Source organism: Nuphar pumila, chromosome 5 (assembly GCF_984573655.1).
Source record: "Nuphar pumila chromosome 5, dmNupPumi1.hap1.1, whole genome shotgun sequence".
NCBI lineage: Eukaryota > Viridiplantae > Streptophyta > Magnoliopsida > Nymphaeales > Nymphaeaceae > Nuphar > Nuphar pumila.
The window spans coordinates 97,406,854-97,424,722 of NC_143253.1; the positions used below are offsets into that span (position 1 = coordinate 97,406,854).

The 17,869-nt window shown below is 37.5% G+C and overlaps 1 protein-coding gene across 1 annotated transcript in view; it reads left to right on the forward strand.

Annotated features, from left to right (window-relative positions):
* LOC149837876 (uncharacterized) overlaps window positions 1-11,663 on the forward strand; it is a 37,274-nt gene extending 25,611 nt beyond the window's left edge. Inside the window, exons 6-10 of the mRNA XM_090006246.1 lie at window positions 5,288-5,347; window positions 6,825-7,253; window positions 7,379-7,674; window positions 8,877-9,006; window positions 10,995-11,663. Coding sequence (XP_089862372.1) covers window positions 5,288-5,347; window positions 6,825-7,253; window positions 7,379-7,674; window positions 8,877-9,006; window positions 10,995-11,534 — 1,455 coding nt within the window. The 3' untranslated portion in view covers window positions 11,535-11,663. The remainder of the gene's footprint in view (window positions 1-5,287; window positions 5,348-6,824; window positions 7,254-7,378; window positions 7,675-8,876; window positions 9,007-10,994) is intronic.
* The last annotated feature ends 6,206 nt before the right edge of the window (window positions 11,664-17,869 follow it).

Genomic DNA, 17,869 nt, shown 5'->3' on the forward strand with positions numbered 1-17,869 from the left:
ACGAACACAAGGTCATCAACCTCGAAAGTAAGCTCCCTATGTCGACGATCCACGTAGCTCTTTTGACGACTCTGTGCTGAACGCAAACGATCACGAATAATCTGTACCTGATCTATATAATGCTGAACTACCATAGGCGACTCAACACTGCAATTGCCGACATCATCCCAGTAAACAGGCAATCTACATGGCCTCCCATAGAGTGCCTTATAGGGTGCCATGCCAATGCTCGCATGATAACTATTATTATATGCGAACTCTGCGAGAATCACGTGACTATTCCAATCGCCTCTCCAATCTAAAGTGCATGCTCAAAGCATATCTTCGAGGGTCTGAATGGTCTCTCAGACTGACCATCTGTCTGAAGGTGAAATGCCGTGCTAAACTTCAACCTCATATCCAAAGCTTGCTAAAACTGATTAAAAAAACGTGAAGTAAAATGAGTATCGCGATCGAATATTAATTGATATAGGTATGTCATGCAAACGAACTACCTCCTTAATATAAAGATCTGCAAGACTCAGGAGTCTGAGTCACACGAATAGGCCAGAAATGTGCTAACTTGGTCAATCTATCAACGATTACCCAAGTGACATCATGCTAACGACGAGTCTTGGGTAGTCCCACGACAAAATCCATAGTGATCTCTTTCCATTTCCACTGCGGAATCTCAATAGGTTGCAATAGACCACCGGGTCTCTAATGCTCGATCTTGACTTGCTGGCAAGTCAAACATTTCGAAACATAATCTGCAACATCTTTCTTCATGTCGTTCCACCCTGAAGGTCCTTAAACATCTTGGTCGAGCTAGGGTGAATGGTATATCGGGATTTGTGAGCCTCGTCAAGGAGCTCACGCCTCAAATCAAGATCGTTGGGTACCCAAATACGGTCTCTCATATAAATACCTCCATCCTCTCCAAGGTGGAAAGAGGTGTCACTCACCAGGGTAAGGGCCTTCAATTTCTCAAACTGAGGGTCCTTCTGCTACGCTGCAATGATCATGTTGAAGATATCTGGTTGCACGACTAGGCTAGCTAGCTTAATTGTGCCCTGGCCCACAACAAAGGGCTTTCACGCAATAATATCCTCTAATAGCTTCTATCCTCCACTAAAGCTACTGGATAGAACACCACTAGTCTTTCTGCTAAGCGCATCGATTACCACATTTGCCTTACCCGGATAATAAGACAAAGAAAAGTCGTAATCCTTGATGAATTCCAACCATCTACGTTGCCGCATATTTAGCTCTTTCTGCGAAAACAAATACTTCAAGCTCTTGTGATCCGTAAACACTTCAAACTGCTCACCATACAAGTAATCTTGCCATATCTTCAACGTGAAAACTACAACAGCCAACTCGAGGTCGTATGTCGGGTAATTGTGCTCGTATACCTTCAATTGACGCGATGCATACGCTATCACCTTGCCATTCTGCATTAAAACACAACCTAAACTCGTGCCAGATACATCTGAGTAAACCACGAAACCGCCACTGCCTAATGGCAAAGACAAAACTGGAGCTCAAATGAGCTTCTGCTTAAGCATCTGAAAGCTCTCTTCACACTTCTCTGACCACTCGAACTTGACTCCCTTCCTCAGAAGTTTCGTCATCAGCAAAGCAATATGAGAAAAGTCTTGAATAAATCGCCGATAATAACCAGCCAGACCAAGAAAACTCCTAATATTCTGAACATTCTGTGGTTGTTTCCAATCTAACACTGCCTCAACTTTGGAGGGGTCCACGACCACACCATCTGTAAAAATCACATAGTCAAGGAAGGAGACTTGCCTTAGCCAAAACTCGCATTTGGAGAACTTAACATAGAGTTGGTGCTCCCTAAGAATCTCCAAAACCACACGTAGATGCTTTTGATGCTGGATCTTATTCTCTGAATATATCAAGATGTCGTTGATAAACACGATTACAAAAGAATCCAAGAATTATTGAAAAATACGATTCATCATATCCATAAACGCGACTGGAGCATTTGTGAGTCCAAATGGCATCACCATGAACTCATAATGCCCATAACGAGTACGAAACACAGTCTTGGATATATTTTCTGCCTTAATTCGCAGTTGATGATACCCAGATCTCAAATCAATCTTTGAGAAGACCTACGCATATATTACAACAACGATCACACAAACAAGCAACACTACAATCATGCACACATAGTTATAAAGTAATCTTTACCTTTGCCTTTTGCAACTGATCGAAAAGGTCTTCGATACAGGGTAATGGATATTTGTTTTTAATGGTGACCTGGTTAAGCATTTGATAATCGATGCATAACCTCATAGATCCATCTTTCTTTTTTACGAAGAGAACGAGCGCTCTCCAAGGTGACACGTTCGGTCGAATAAATTCGCGCTTTAAAAGTTCTTGGAGTCGCTTCTTCAACTCCTCCAACTCAGCTGCCGACATACGACACAGAGCCTTGGAGACTCGAGCAGTCCCTGACAAATGCTCAATGTCAAACTCAACATCACGAAGTGGAGGAAGTCTTGGTAATTCGTCCTAAAAAACATCTGAATAGTCACACACTACCTCCAACTCCTTCAAAGATGTGACCTTAGGCTTCTCAGAAGTCAAACACACAAGAAAAACAATATCTCCTTTGCTCACATACCTTTGAGCTTTTAGAGATGAAACAACACGTTGTCCCAAAGAAGGTCTACATACACGATAAGCAATCTCAGGACAATTAGGTCATGATAAGACCATTGTACCTTCACGACAATGGATAATGACATAGTGCTCGTAGAGCCAATCCATGCCCGGAATAACATCGAATGTCGTCATGTCAAGCACAATGTTTTGAGACTATAAACTCGAGAATCAACTCTGCAAGCATTGACTCGTGATAGTCTATAAATTCTAAAGTATGTATATATTCCACCTATTCTTCTCAGATTTTCTTAATAGAGCATTATGATATGCTAAATCACAGCTAAAAAAAATATTCTAATAGACATTTAAACAAAAAATATGTGTTTAACAACATGCACAAAAATTACCTATTAACGACCTAGGTTTCTTAATCACATTGCCTACGGTATTCCCAAATAGGACGCAACAAAGAATGGCACACCCGAATGGTAAAACCCTTCACAGCATCTCCGCACATCTAACCATGAAGAAATTTTTTTACCCGTTTGCTTGTACCATACTAACCACGAGCCTAAATCAAAAACTTCAACTCAGCAGTCATATGTAGAAGAACGACGTACCAGCAGGGGACTAACCAACAGAAGGCTGCCTTTCCCTCATATGTCTTCTCTACCGCGAATCCTTTAAAGCAAGATCATAAAGGCGAAGAAAATATTTGAAATCAATACCTCAAAATCATCTTATATCAAATAAAATCCAAACCGACACCACATTTTCCTCAAAAATAGATCACAAATAGCATAGAAGAGAAATCACCCTAAAGAAGAACTCAAATCAAATGAATACACGCTTATTGATCATGATCTGATCTGGCCCTTTGCTCCGCCCTCCTCCTGTATAGAGAAATCAGGAACAGCCAGAGAGTGAAAACTGAACCCTAGATGTTGGAAGAAGGAAGGATTCTCAAAGCCATATAATAAAAACAAGAAGAAACGAGGAAAGAGGAATTCGGGGATGGACTCACCGACAAACCATCACAGCCGAAGGAAACTCTGGCAGTAGCTGGTTTGCGACTCCTGGTCGTTGGCACTCGAATAGGAGGAAGAAGGAAATGAAGGGGAGAAGAAGAAAAGAGGGAAAGAAAAAGGAAGAAGGAGGGGCGGTGGTGGTCACGGTGGCGGCGTGGGGAGGTCGGTTGCTGGCCGGTGTTCGGACGGAAGGGAAAGAGGTGATGAGTGGGGAAAAGGAACAGGAGAGGGAGGCTGGTTTGCGGGTGAGGAAGAGGGAACGTCAGTGAGGTGGGGGTCGATGATGGCACCCGGCTCCGGCTAGTCTTCGAATGGGGAAGGAAGGAGAAGGAAGGGGGTTCGGCGGCTGCGTGAAGGAAAATGAAATGAAAATGGGAATAGGTTTTGCGTTAGGGCATTTACGGGTGGAAGCAGATCAGGTCATGCTGAACATGAGCGTTTTTGCTCATGCTGACATCGTGGCCTTCTGTTTGCATTTTGGATGAATGCCACGTGGTTTTGTTGACTTTTGAGCTTTTTAAAATGCAAATCGTATGGCCACGATGTTGGCATGAGCAAAAACGCTCATGTTCAGCATGACCTGATCTGCTTCCTTTACGGGTGTATCATCGGGTCTGGTTTGGGCCCGACCCGTGAAACACGATAAAAACAAAAAAAAATTAGAAAAAGCTAACAAAAACCATTTAAAATTCAAACTAGGACTTTCATGATAAAATGGGTTGTGTAAAAATGTGATAATAAAATATTTAATTTAATTGAAGGTTAATAATCCTATTTTAAACAACATTTTGATTTTAAAGTTGATATTTTATTAAATTACAATATTTTTGAAATTAACTTTTATGAATAAAATACCCTTTTTACAAAATCATTTCGAGAGCCATCAAAATATGTCCGGTTACGTTTGAAACACCTCCAAAACGCTTAAATGGGTTTGTACAACAACAACAACAACAACTACGCCTTAAATGGGTTTGTGATTTATTAAAATGATTAAATTGAATATTTTAATAGTATTTTATTTATGTAAATTATTGAAATGACCATTTTACCCTTCTTTGTCAGAAAGATAAAATTAAGCGTATAAAACACACCAAATTGACCATAAAAGATAAAAACATATTTTTAACTCAAAATAAAGCATTTCCTTTATTTATTTTTTCTTAAAAATTTACAGGTTTTACAAAAGGTGCATATAGAGATCACATGCTTCCAAAGCGAAGCCAGAGAGGAGCTAGATAGATGCCTTCAAGGAGAAAACACATTGATAGGGAAGATATGCAACAAAGGAGTAGCATGCACCAGGAAAAGAGCCAAAGTTGGGTGAATGAAAGCAAGAAAAGTCTTAGCATGATTACTTGTACTTGGCATGTGATGCTAGAAAAGATATTAATATGGAAGACTTTAGTTTTGAAGACTTCCATCATATTTAATGACACTGATACTTTTCTATGATTTTAATATTGACAAAAGCATCTTGAAATTTATAAGAAATTTTTATTTCTAGGGAAAGTTGGTTTTTTTAGTTTACATGCACTTTCTGATTGCACATGTTTAGAACATAGAAATGATATTGGAACCATCCACGTTTATTCACTCCTTCACCACAAGCAATTTTCCTAACTCATTAAATGATTATGCAGGAATCAGGCTTTACTCCTTCAGTAATCAGCTACGGATGTCTGATTAACCTCTACATAAAGGTGATGCATTTATTGATATATAATGTAATTAATAATTGCTTAGCTTATGTTTATATTTGTTAAATTATAGTGTTGTATATATACATATATGAGTATATATATGTATATATAATTTATATATATGAACATTTTCTCATTGTGATAGGTTTGCCCATGTAGGGGCATTTGTGTCTTTTTACATGTCTGTAATTAGTACTGCTCATTAGTGGCAGTTCTGCCATTGTATATATTTTTTATTTTTGTATTTTTTATTTTCATGTAAGGGCATATTGGACTTTGTCCAATATAGCTGTTGATGGCTACATTGGAGTCCAATGTGCCTATTTAAAGGGGGTTAAGTCTCTTGTATTGCTTTCTCAAGCATTGTTCAAGTGAATAAAGAGTTATTATTTTTATGTTTTGTGCTTTGCCCATAGTGGCTATTGTTTGCACTTTTGTGCTTTTGTGATTGTTTCTACTTAGTTCTTGTATTGTCCCTTGATGGATTAGTGCTTGTGCACACTTTATTGTTCTTGTATACCCTTAGTGGGTTCTCTTCTGTACTTCCTCTTGTTTCATTACATAGATCACTGAGTTGGGAAAGTTGTTGATGGAAGTATAATGTTCCAAGGAATTGCAGTTTCCATCCTGCAAATTGCTGGCAGAAGTATCTCTTTTGAGCATGATTGTATTCATTTCTTTGTAGCTTCTCTTGTTCTTGCAATACTTTTTCAATTACTTGAGGTTGTTGATAGATGGAAAATAAAGTGCATTCTATCTTTTTGTCATCATCCTTGAGAAGAATGTTTAATTTTGGTGGTTCAAAAATGTGTCCTGTTTTGATTCTGGAGTACCTAGAACCTGAGGAGAGGCTAATCTGGCACCAGCCTTGGGCTAAATCTAGACGGAAATGGTTGTAATTTGTTTTTTGGAAATGTTGGCTCTTTCACGCCTGGTGGTTTAGAGAAACATATGGGTATTAAAGAACAAGAGTAACCAGGTGATGTCTATCATTTAAGGCTTCAGCAGACTATTAGGACCTGCATAACAAGTTTATGGTAAATCTTAAATATGTCCAAGTACATCTATTGACTGTCTCTGATACTTTTTCTGTTGTGACTTCTTGTAGTTAATGAAAGGTTCCCTTTCATTAATAAAAACCTATGTGCCATAAGCAAGTTTGTCACTTCACTTATGCATTCCTAGAGTTCTAGTGGCATAGCTTATAATTCAACATCAACATTCAAGTTTACTTCAAGATGAGTATTGTGTATTTCTTTATATACTGATGTTTACTAGCAAAGCAATGCTACTTTTCAAAATCTAATATTTTAATATCTTGTTTTTGTACTTTTAATGTGGAAATTCTAGGATTTGACAAAAATTCTTCAACTTGTTTAAAAATGTAAATTTATTTAAATTTTTAAAAAATGCAGGAATGTCTCTGTTTCTCAATATACCATAAGCTATCTTATTGATATAATTTTCTGTTATTCAGATGGGGAAGGTCAATAAGGCTCTGGAAGTAAGCAAAACCATGGAAGCTGCAGGCATAAAGCATAACAGCAAAACATACTCAATGTTGATCAGTGGCTTTGTGCATCTTAATGATTGTGCAAATGCCTTCTCTATTTTTGAAGACGTGATAAAGGAAGGTTTGAAGCCTGATGCTGTCCTTTACAATATTATTATCAATGCATTCTGTAAGATGGGTAACATGGATCGTGCTTTATGTATTGTTGAAAAAATGTGTAAAGAGAGGCACAAGCCTTCATCTAGAACATTTACACCTATCGTACATGGTTTTGCAAAGGTTGGAGATATGAAAAGGGCTTTGGAAGTTGTTGATATGATGAGACGATCTGGCTGTATTCCTATGGTGGAGACTTTCAATGTTCTAGTTCTTGGCCTTGTTCAGAATAAACAGGTATTATTATGCAGTATTTATCTGATGATTCCTATTATAAATGAATAATATTTAGACCCTTGCATTTTCTTGTTATATCATTCCAGGAACTAGAATTATTTCAGCTGTTTTTTTTTCATAAGCAGATGGAAAAGACTGTTGATATCGTTAATAAGATGTCTATGGCTGGCATAGTTCCAAATGAGCGCACTTACACCACGATAATGCAAGGCTATGCTTCTCTTGGTGAAACAGGCAAAGCATTTGAGTATTTTACAAAAATTAAAGATGAAGGTTTGAAGCTTGATGTGTTCTCTTATGAGGCACTACTTAAGGCATGTTGCAAGTCTGGCCGGATGCAGAGTGCTCTGGCTGTCACAAAAGAAATGAGTGCACAAAGAATTCCTCGAAATACTTTTATCTACAACATTTTGATTGATGGGTAAGCATTTCATCTTACATTAGTTGGGTTTTAAGCGGGAAAGTGGGAGCGGGAACCGATTCAGGAAGTGGAAGCGGGAAGCGAGGCATTTCCAAAATTTTAGCAAGTGGGAAGCGTGGGATGACTTAGAAGCGAACCAGGAATCGTCTCGGAAGCGAGAAGAGAAGCGACCTACGAAGCGAGGGGGAAGAGAAAAAAAAAAGAAAAACAAGAAAAAAACAAAAAAAAGGGGAAGCGAGCTTCCCAATTTTTTGGCGCTTCCCAGCACGTTTCAGAAGCACCACGTTTCGCGCTTCCGAAACGCGCTTCGGGGAAGCGTGCTTCCCCAAGTCCTATGGCGCTTCCGGTAACTCTAGTTTTAAGTAATTCTTTTTTCTTGTTTACTCATGAAAGAATGCCTCTATCTCTCTGAGTATAGTCATCTGAATTACTAATTCCCTGTGTAAGAGTGCCCCTAGATTATTCTTCAAATTTTTTTGTTAGTATAACAATGCGAAGAAATTTTCTGTCTAAGACCTCAGTTATTATTTTGTTAATTGATGCTAGTTACCTCTTTATTATCATATCATATCTGTTACTTTAATCTGACGGTAAGGCATAAGTTGAGTAGGTCTCCCTTTTGGTCAGTATGCAACACCTGAATTTTGTTTTTCATTTCCCCATTGCAAATTTAATGTTCTTTTGATATGTCATGCTTATTATTTTGTAAATCCCTCAGCTATTTAATGTTGAATAAGATAGGTGGACCGGTGAGACTTGCACTCTCTTAACCAAGGGATATCTGGTTTGATCCTATTCGGGCCATCGCCAGCTTGGCTATAAAACGAAAAAAAACCAATCTATACATTTTTAATGACTTTTTGCTTACATAATAGTTATAACGAAACTTTATCATAAAACCATTTCTATTATGCTAGTACCATCACCAAGGGCCTCTTTTAGATATCCTAATATTCTTTTTAATTTCTTCCATGTGTACTATTGGTTCATGCATATACTGAGAGACAAATTTTAGCTACTATTTCCTACACTTGGCCTTTGATTTATAGGATCGTGTGTGCCCACTGGTTTGTATTCTTTGATTTTTATTTTTCCAGCTACTTGGAATTCTTGTAGTCAGTGAAGGAGTTCATGATGAGCCATTCTGGATTATGTTTGTTGCTTGATTCTGTCCAACTTTATATGTATATTTTGGTTTATAGATGGGCTCGAAGAGGTGATGTATGGGAGGCTGCTGATTTAATGCAACAAATGAAACACGATGGAGTTCTGCCGGATATCCATACTTATACATCATTCATTAATGCATGTAGCAAGGCTGGGGATATGCAGGTAATATTGTTTGTGATAGTCAATCTTTTATTTGATTGGATCTCTGTTAAATGTTGTAGTTAATTTTTTTTTTCATGCAAACTCTGTATTCTTCTTTTAAGCTATAGCTTCTGCAGCGATTGTGGAAAATTAGATTATAACCTTGTTGATTCGTTGTCACTGCCCATGATATTGTGGTTTGAAACCTTTATGGTATTCATTGCCGTTGATCTTGATATATCAGCTGTATATTTACTGTTCTCTTCATGATTTCTACTACCATAACACTAAGTTATTCCATTTTGACTACCATACCTCATGTCCCTCCCCTCACGTTCTCTCTTACCTTTTTTTTTCTAATAACTTGGGAAAAATTGTCTGCTCACTGAGTTCATTGGCATAAAACCTCGTGCCCACCATGGAGTACACCCAGCTTCGGCCTTGTGACAAAGGACCCATGCATTTCAAACTCTTGACATCTTGTCTACTTGGTGGCATTCATGAATCACCCCTATCAAATGATCAGAGCCGTCGTGATATCCCTAGTGCTGTCAAGGGGTCGGGTATCTGACCCATTTGGATTTTCCCAAATCTGACCATATATCATATAGGGGACTCAGTTTCAGGTTTGGGTATCAGGTCAGATATCAGAGATCACATACCAGACCAACTTTTTTCAGAAACCCATGCCCAATATTATCTAACAGCGGGTTGGATCAGAGTCAAGATTTGATGTTGGGTTCCTTTGTGTTTTTTATAGAATTTTTTCACCACCATAGACAACAAAGATGCAGTCTTATAGCAAGGAATGTTTTGCGATCAATAGAGTGGGCTGGCTTCTCACTACCAGACCAACTTTTTTCAGAATCCCATGCCCAATATTATCTAACTGCGGGTTGGATCAGAGTCAAGATTTGATGTTGGGTTCCTTTGTGATTTTTATAGAATGTTTTCACCACCATAGACAACAAAGATGCAGTCTTATGGCAAGGAATGTTTTGCGATCAATAGAGCGGGCTGGCTTCTCACTATGCTTTTTTAAAGTTCTCACCCTACCTTTTTAAAGTTCTCACCCTACTTTTTTAAAGTAAACGTACATGTGGGCATGCATGAGTCTTTGGGTTGGGTATCTGACACCAATGTGAAAATGGAATACATCTTTTACCAAGTCAGTACCTGACAAGTTGCTCTTACATATTATTCATAACTTGACCAGAAGCTGGCTGGGTTTGAAAAAATGAACCCAAACCAGGTAGTATTTTATTCTGGTCTCTGTTTTCAGCCAAACCTGTCAATATGGACCTGGATCGGATCGGCTACCTGAAACAAACCTGGCCTGTTGACAGCCCTAGCTACCCCCACATTTTTTCCAAAAGCAATATAACAAAAGTTTCTCCTGTATTCTGCACCTGTATCCTGGCAACCTCGGTTTCAGTCTTTGTTTATATAACACGACACTAGTAAGAACAAAAACAACAGCTGCCACCAGTCACTGCTGGTTCTCTATGACATTTTAGGTTTTCTAATGTTCATAATCATCTTGTTTTCTCCACTGGTTCAGCATATAAGCATTGGTGGTACTACTAGAAGCACTCCTTTGTTATGTAGTCATCAACTGTTTCACACTGTTTTGTAGTCTCATCAACCAATTTATGATATAATAGAAAAAAAAAGTCAATAACAATAATTGCTGTTGGTGGCAGTGATGCTACTATATTGGTACTGTGTGTTCATAGTTCTTGGGTGCTACTATATTGGTATTGTGTCCATAGTTCTTGGGTCCAACATTCACTAACCTGCACCCACCCTGCATCCCTCCTCCCCACCCCCCAACAAATATAAAAATAAAAATGAATAATAATATGAGAGAGAGAGAGATGTTATGGGGTTATATACAAATGTAAGATATCAGGTGATCGCATTATCCTTGAATATTCTTGCTAAGAATTTCATTCCCTTCTCTTTCCTTGAAATGCATGTTATAACTTTATACTTTGGCTGTTGGGTAGAGAGCCACAAAGACGCTGGAAGAAATGGAAGCTGCTGGAGTGGATCCTAATGTCAAAACCTATACCACACTAATACATGGATGGGCGCATGCTTTGCTTCCTGAGAAAGCGTTGGAGTGCTTTCAAGAGATGAAGGATGCCGGATTGAAGCCAGACAAAGCAGTATATCACTGCCTTATGACATCATTACTGTCAAGGGCAGCTGTCACTGATGAGTACATATGCTCTGGGATCCTAAGCATCTGTAAAGAAATGGTGGAGCTTGGCCTCACTGTTGACATGGGTACAGCGGTTCACTGGTCCAAGTGCCTACGCAAAATTGAAAGGTCAGGCGGCAAGCTTACAGAAGCTTTGCAGAGGACCTTCCCTTCTAGCTGGAGTTCTTACACTTCCAATGAGGCAAAGTTGCATAATTTGACACAAGACTATGAAGAAGGCGAATTGGATGACACAGACAATGAGCATGATGATGGTTATGATACCAATCCTGATGATGATGATGATGATTACAAACACTGGTTTAGCACTAATGAGGCATGAAGTTGTATAAGCTGTATAGTTGATGCTATCTATAGCTTGTAGAAGTTTCAATTTTGTGCATAATAGATCCTAGAGCTAACAGTGTATGTGATTTGTTACGTGGCAGTAAGTTCATTATTCATTTCAAAACACAGGCATTTTCCAGTTTTTTCACAATAAGCCAATTGAAGTATTCTTTGGACTTTCCATGATGAAAAAAACGGTTGTCACAGTTGGTACTATGCACAACTGTTTGTGTTCAGCACACTGTGCATGGTGGTGGTGAAATGAAAGCCCAAATACAAGAACAATCACAATGCTCATAAGAGCACACATTGTAAGGCACAACACAAAGCCACAAAGGCAATAAACAAGATTCTAATGAGCAAATAGAAGGCTACAAGGGCAGCTCACAAAAATACACAAGAGATCACTTTAAGTATAAAAAATAATATTTTATTCACTTAAAAAATGCTTTAGAGAAGCATATCTTCAACATGAGTACAACAAAAGAAAGTCAAGAGAACTAGTCCAACTAACCGTTAGATTATTGACTAGCAGTTGGGCTAGCCCAACAACTAGTTGGGCTAGTCCTAATGGCTAGAATAAATAAAACTAAAAAGAAAATTAAAAAATACAAAACTGCTCTTAATGGGCAGGACCTATTACACATTGTAAAAAGACAAAAAAACTCTTAGAGAGCATGACCTATTACCTGAATAAAATAATAAATAAATAAATAAATAAATATATATATATATATATATATATATATATATATATATATATATCACCCCATATATACGCTTCGTCAGCAAAGCCTTGTTGAAGAAGTCTGCAATTTGGTATTCAGATATCACATAAGGTACTTCAATAGTGCTTCTGAGAAACTCCTCCAAAACATAGTGACAATCTATCTCTATGTACTTCGTTCACTCATGAAATATGATTGCTAGCAATGTAGATAACACTCTTGTTGTCACAATCTATCTTTGATGGAGTGAACATGGTGACACCCATATATTTTGATAGACTTATTAGCTAAATAATCTCGATGGTAATAGTCATTGACTGATACTTAGCTTCAATGGAGCAAAGTGATACAATAACTTTTAAGATATGAGCGAATCGATGAGAAAAACACAATAACCTGTAGTGAAAATACGATAATTAGGGTTGGCTCCCCAATCTGAATCAATGTAAGCAATCAATTTAAAAGATGGAGAAGAAGATAAGAAAAGCCCTTTAGTTATAGTGCCCTTCAAATATTTGATAATTCTCGTAACAACTACAATGTGGAATGAAGTGGGTGAATGCTGAAACTGACTTGCATTGTGAATTGCATATGCTATGTCAGGTCGAATGATAGACAAGTACGTAAGAAACTTAATTAGTTGACGATAGGGAGTAGGATATTTTAATAGAGTGCTATCACTGACTCTCAATTTTTTTCTTGAGTATCTCGGACATAACTAATAAACACTCATTCAATGGCTTTTGATGAAAGTTTGTCATTTCCTTGAAAGAGTCCAAAACACTGCATAAAAAAACTCTTAAACTTTTAAATTCTGAAGATATTTTGAACAAAATTTCAAAAAGTGAAATATTTTTAAGGGAAGAAGGCATTATATTAATTAAATAAATAGCGGTATGCATGGCTTCAACCCAAGAATTCTTAGAAACATCTTTTGAAATAAATAAGGTTCTAGTTGTCTCAATTATAGGTTTATATTTTCTCTTGGCAAGACCATTTTGTTGTGGAGTTTTTTGAACAAGATCTTTAATGAACAATCTTATTTTATTTCAAATAATTTTAAAATTCATTTGACATATATTCTCTACCCGAATCTGAGCAAAGAGTAGAAATATTTGTTTGAAATCGATTTTTGACAAGCATGTGAAATTCTTTAAAATAGGTGAAAACATTTGATTTAAATATAAGAAAGTAGATTCATGTATATAATCATCAATAAATATAACATAATAATAACATTTCAACATAATAGACACGGGTTCCGACACATCCGCACTAACTCAAAAGGTCTCTTAGAAACAAAGCTACTATTTAAAAAATGAAGAGTATGCATTTTTTCAAGAATGCAATCATTACAAATGAACTCCCTTTTATTACAATTTTTTTTTAAAATAAAACAAGATACAATTTAAAAGTACTTAGATGACCAAGTCTTTTGTGTTAAGTAACAATATATTTGTCGTGAACATAATTACAAAAAGATTTAAATGAGAGAGACAAAAAAATTATGTAATAGAGATCTCCTCTACTATGACCTTGCCCAATCAACTTCCTTGACTAGAGATCTTGCAACCAGCCCATAGGTGAGAAGGAGATTTTACAACCATGGTTGAAAATTTGTGAAACAAAAAATAAATTTAAGTTCAATTTTGAGAATAAAATATTCTTTAGAATTTTTTAAAACTTTTTTCAAAATTTTAGTTCTTTTGATTTTCAAAAAAATCACCGGTATAAACAAAAGATGTACAAGAGTTGGTGCATTGATTGGATAGTAAAAATGCATTAGGTATCATGTGAAAAAAAGCCTTCGAGACAAGTACCTAAGAAATACCAGCAGGAGTTAAGGATTAGACCGCGACACCAAATGTGGATGGAGTAGAGGTGTTAGTCTTCAAAATTTGTTTGGGAGCTTCCGCCAATAGAGTGATGGATAAATCCATGAGATCACCTCCTTCCTTTGAATCATCACTTGCTTTAGTTGATTTCTCTCCAATGAAGGCCACTTTCTTTTTGAGTTAAGATAATTGGGTTTGATATGTACGGGCTCATTGTAAAAGTGAAATGATTTTCTCATTTCTTCATTGTTTTGCCTCTCAAAGTGAGGAGGCTTATAGGTCCTTATATTATTCTTCGATCTTGAGATGGTGTGCACCTCATCTCCCTCCTTAGGCATAGAAAAATAAGTTTCTTCTTGCCATATTTTTTTAAGAAATTCATTTAAAAGATAAGAAAATGTTCTATGAAGCAAAGAGGCCCAATCTTATTTAAATTCTGAGCGAAAAACATAAAATTGAAAGAAATGCAAGATTTTTTTTAGTGTACATGCCCTTTACGAAGATTCATGCTTTATTAGCTTTCTTGAACTTGGCAAGATTGACACAAATCTTTAACTCCACATTGCTCATAAAACATGTCAAAATATTAATATGATTTCTTTCTCAATCCTTCATTTTCATTTGATAATCTTAAATGATTTTTTCTTTCATCTCTAACAAGATCCTTTTATTGATCTCCCTCATTTTTTGTGAGCTTGAGTTGTGGCACATGAACTATGTCACAAACATAACCCTAAAGTTTCTTTCTTCTGAGGTGATTCTCTATTGTGGCCACCCACATCAAGTAGTTCAATCTATTTAATTTGAATGAGAGCTCAATTTTAGTCTTTTTTATTGGCTATTACAAAGAAAAGAAATGTGAAAGAATGACAACAAGCACTCAATGACCTAAGATCACCACTATCTAACGAGGAAGAAAGTGAAAGGAAGAAAGATGATATGAGCACTACATGCACGATCATCACACGAGAACTAGGGGTGGAAAAATCTGACACGACCCGCCAACCCGCCTCTTAGGCGGGTTCGGGTTGGGCTTAAGCCAACCCGTTTAATAAACGGGTTGACCCGCGTAACCCGTTTATTAAACAAGTCGGGTTCGGGGTATGCCAACCCGCCAACCCGGCTGACCCGTTTAATAAACGGGTTAGGCGGGTGGGTCAACCCGCCAACCCGTCTGCCAACCCGACCCGTCAACCCGTCAACCCACCAACCCGACCCGTCAACCCGACCCGCCAACCTGACCCATGAACCTGAGAACCCGTTTACCCGACCCAACCCATTTATTAAATGGGTTGGTGGGTCGTGTCGGGTTACCCGTTTATTAAACGGGTCGGGTTCGTGTTTGCCACAGCCGACCCATTTAATAAACAGGTCGGGTTCGGGTTGAGGTATGCTGACCCGCCAACCCGACACGATTGCCACCCCTAACGAGAACCACGGTCAACAAGGCCCAAGGATCAAGATTTTAAGGGTTCTAGTACCATGAAATGAAAGCTCAAATACAAGAATGATCACAATGCACATAAGAGTACACAATGTAGGGCACAAACACAAAGTCACAAAAGCCATACACGTGCCTCTAATAGGCAAATATACTCACAAGGACACACTTCATAATCGCTTACAAGCGAGCACTCAAAATATAAAAAATAGTATTTTATTCATTTAGAAAATGCTTAAGAGAAGCATATCTTCAACATAAGAGAGATACCATATATATACAACAAAGGAACGGCAAGAGGGCAGAATTGGACTAGCCCAACAACTAGTTGAGCTGGTCCAAACGGTTAGAATAAAAAAATAAAAAATAAAATTGAATAATACAAAACTGCCCCTAATGGATAGGAACTATTAGACATTATAAAAAAACAAAAATGCCCGTAAAGGGGATGAGATATTACATGAATAAAACAGTATATATATATATATATATATATATATATATATATATATATATATATATATATATATATATATATATATATATATATATATATAAGAATGCCTGTAACAGTGGATAGGTGTTCCATCGAACAAGCGTCGAACGTGCCTTGCTCGTGTGATTTGCTCTAAAATAGAGCCGCGGTCATGACCAGCACTAATGCTCCGGACAAAAAAATGAGCATTAGTGGCAGTCCAGATCGCCTCTAATGCACATTTTAACTTTTAACTTTTTTTATTTTTTCTGCAGCTGATTTTTGCGGGATCAGCGGCGGAAGAGCATCAGATAATGCTTCTCTCTCTCTATATATATATATATATAACAGTTGGTGCATATGTTTGATATAATTACAATCATATCTTGCAGTTTTAGTAAGATTGCTGACCCATGATGCAATTATGCTCAATTTGTTACTGTTAAAATGAATATTAAGACTGGTTGTTGCATTTATAATCTTTCAAGATCTAGGATAGCTTTTTCCCAAGCTCCTAAGGTCATGAACATGCAGATTTCTATTCAAAGATTACGCGAAATTGGTAAGATGGTGATATTTGACCAAATATAGTCCGTGTGTGTGGGATGCTTATTAATTTGATTCAACTACCCCAACTATATCTGTTTTTCTTTTGCGTGTTTTTTCCTCTTGCTAACTGAACACTGTGACCACAACAGATCTATGATGTAACAATACAGAATTCCCAGTTGTAGTCGTCTTGGAACATTTTAGATAACGCGTTGCCTTATCCTCTTTTCGGTTGAAGTCGTCTTGGAACAGCACGAAATTTCTGTTGGTTGCTGCTAAAGTTTGGGGCCCCAGTTGTGGAAGATGGTAGGCATTAGGATGGTGATTGGTGACAATTATGCCCATTCATGTATCAGATTGATGGTTGATCAAACTTTTCATAATTCATGAGGGGATACCGAAAGTCACATAAAAACATCTGGACATGTCAGCCCAAAGTCTGAATGTCTTTTACCTACCAAGATTGGCTAGTTATGCTTGGTAACCCTCATGGGAGTATCCATGAAGTTTTACACCGTTGACACAGAAACAGGACCACAGTTAGGCTCTTTTTCGGAGTCTGCAACGGGAGCGGAGACGGAGATTCACCGACTCCCCATCAGTCTCTATCGTTTGGTTTCCCTGTTTTGGGAGGGTCGATGGAGATGGGAGTGTAGTTGGGAGGGGCGATGCAGTATAAAGTAACCAGATTTTGGGCACATTTGGAAGAGCAAAAAACTTTTATAGGAAAAGAATGTTTTGCCTATGAAAGTTTTTTATATGAGAAGTTTTTCAAAAGAAAGTTTTTCACTTGTTTGTGTAAAATGAGAAACATAGTGGAAAAATGTGAAAAAATGAGAGATAAGAGGAGGGTAGTGGTGGTGGTGACGATGAGATGGTTGGTGGTAGTGAGATGGGTGGTGGGGAGTGTAAAAATAAAATTTTTCTTCGTAGAAAATTAACATTCCTTCACCCCCCTCATGGAGGAATGTTTCCTATCAATACGTGTACTTTAAAAAAAACTCTCTTAGCGAAAAAGTCTCTCTCGTTTGGAAGGGTCAAAAAATTTGTACGGATTTTTCACTTTGCATCACTTTTCTTGCATCTTTCTTGCTTCCAAACGTGCATATAGGATGGCCTAACCATGACTGTGGTTTCTCTTTGTCATCCAAAAGAAGGAAAAAAAAAACCCTCATGCAACAACTTAGGGGTAAACCCTTGCATCAAGTGCTTTGTGTTTGTTCTAACCTCATTGAAGTGGTTTTTTTTTTTGGTACTTGCTTGGTTCTTCTTCCTTAAATATGTGAAGCATGTCTTTCTCTT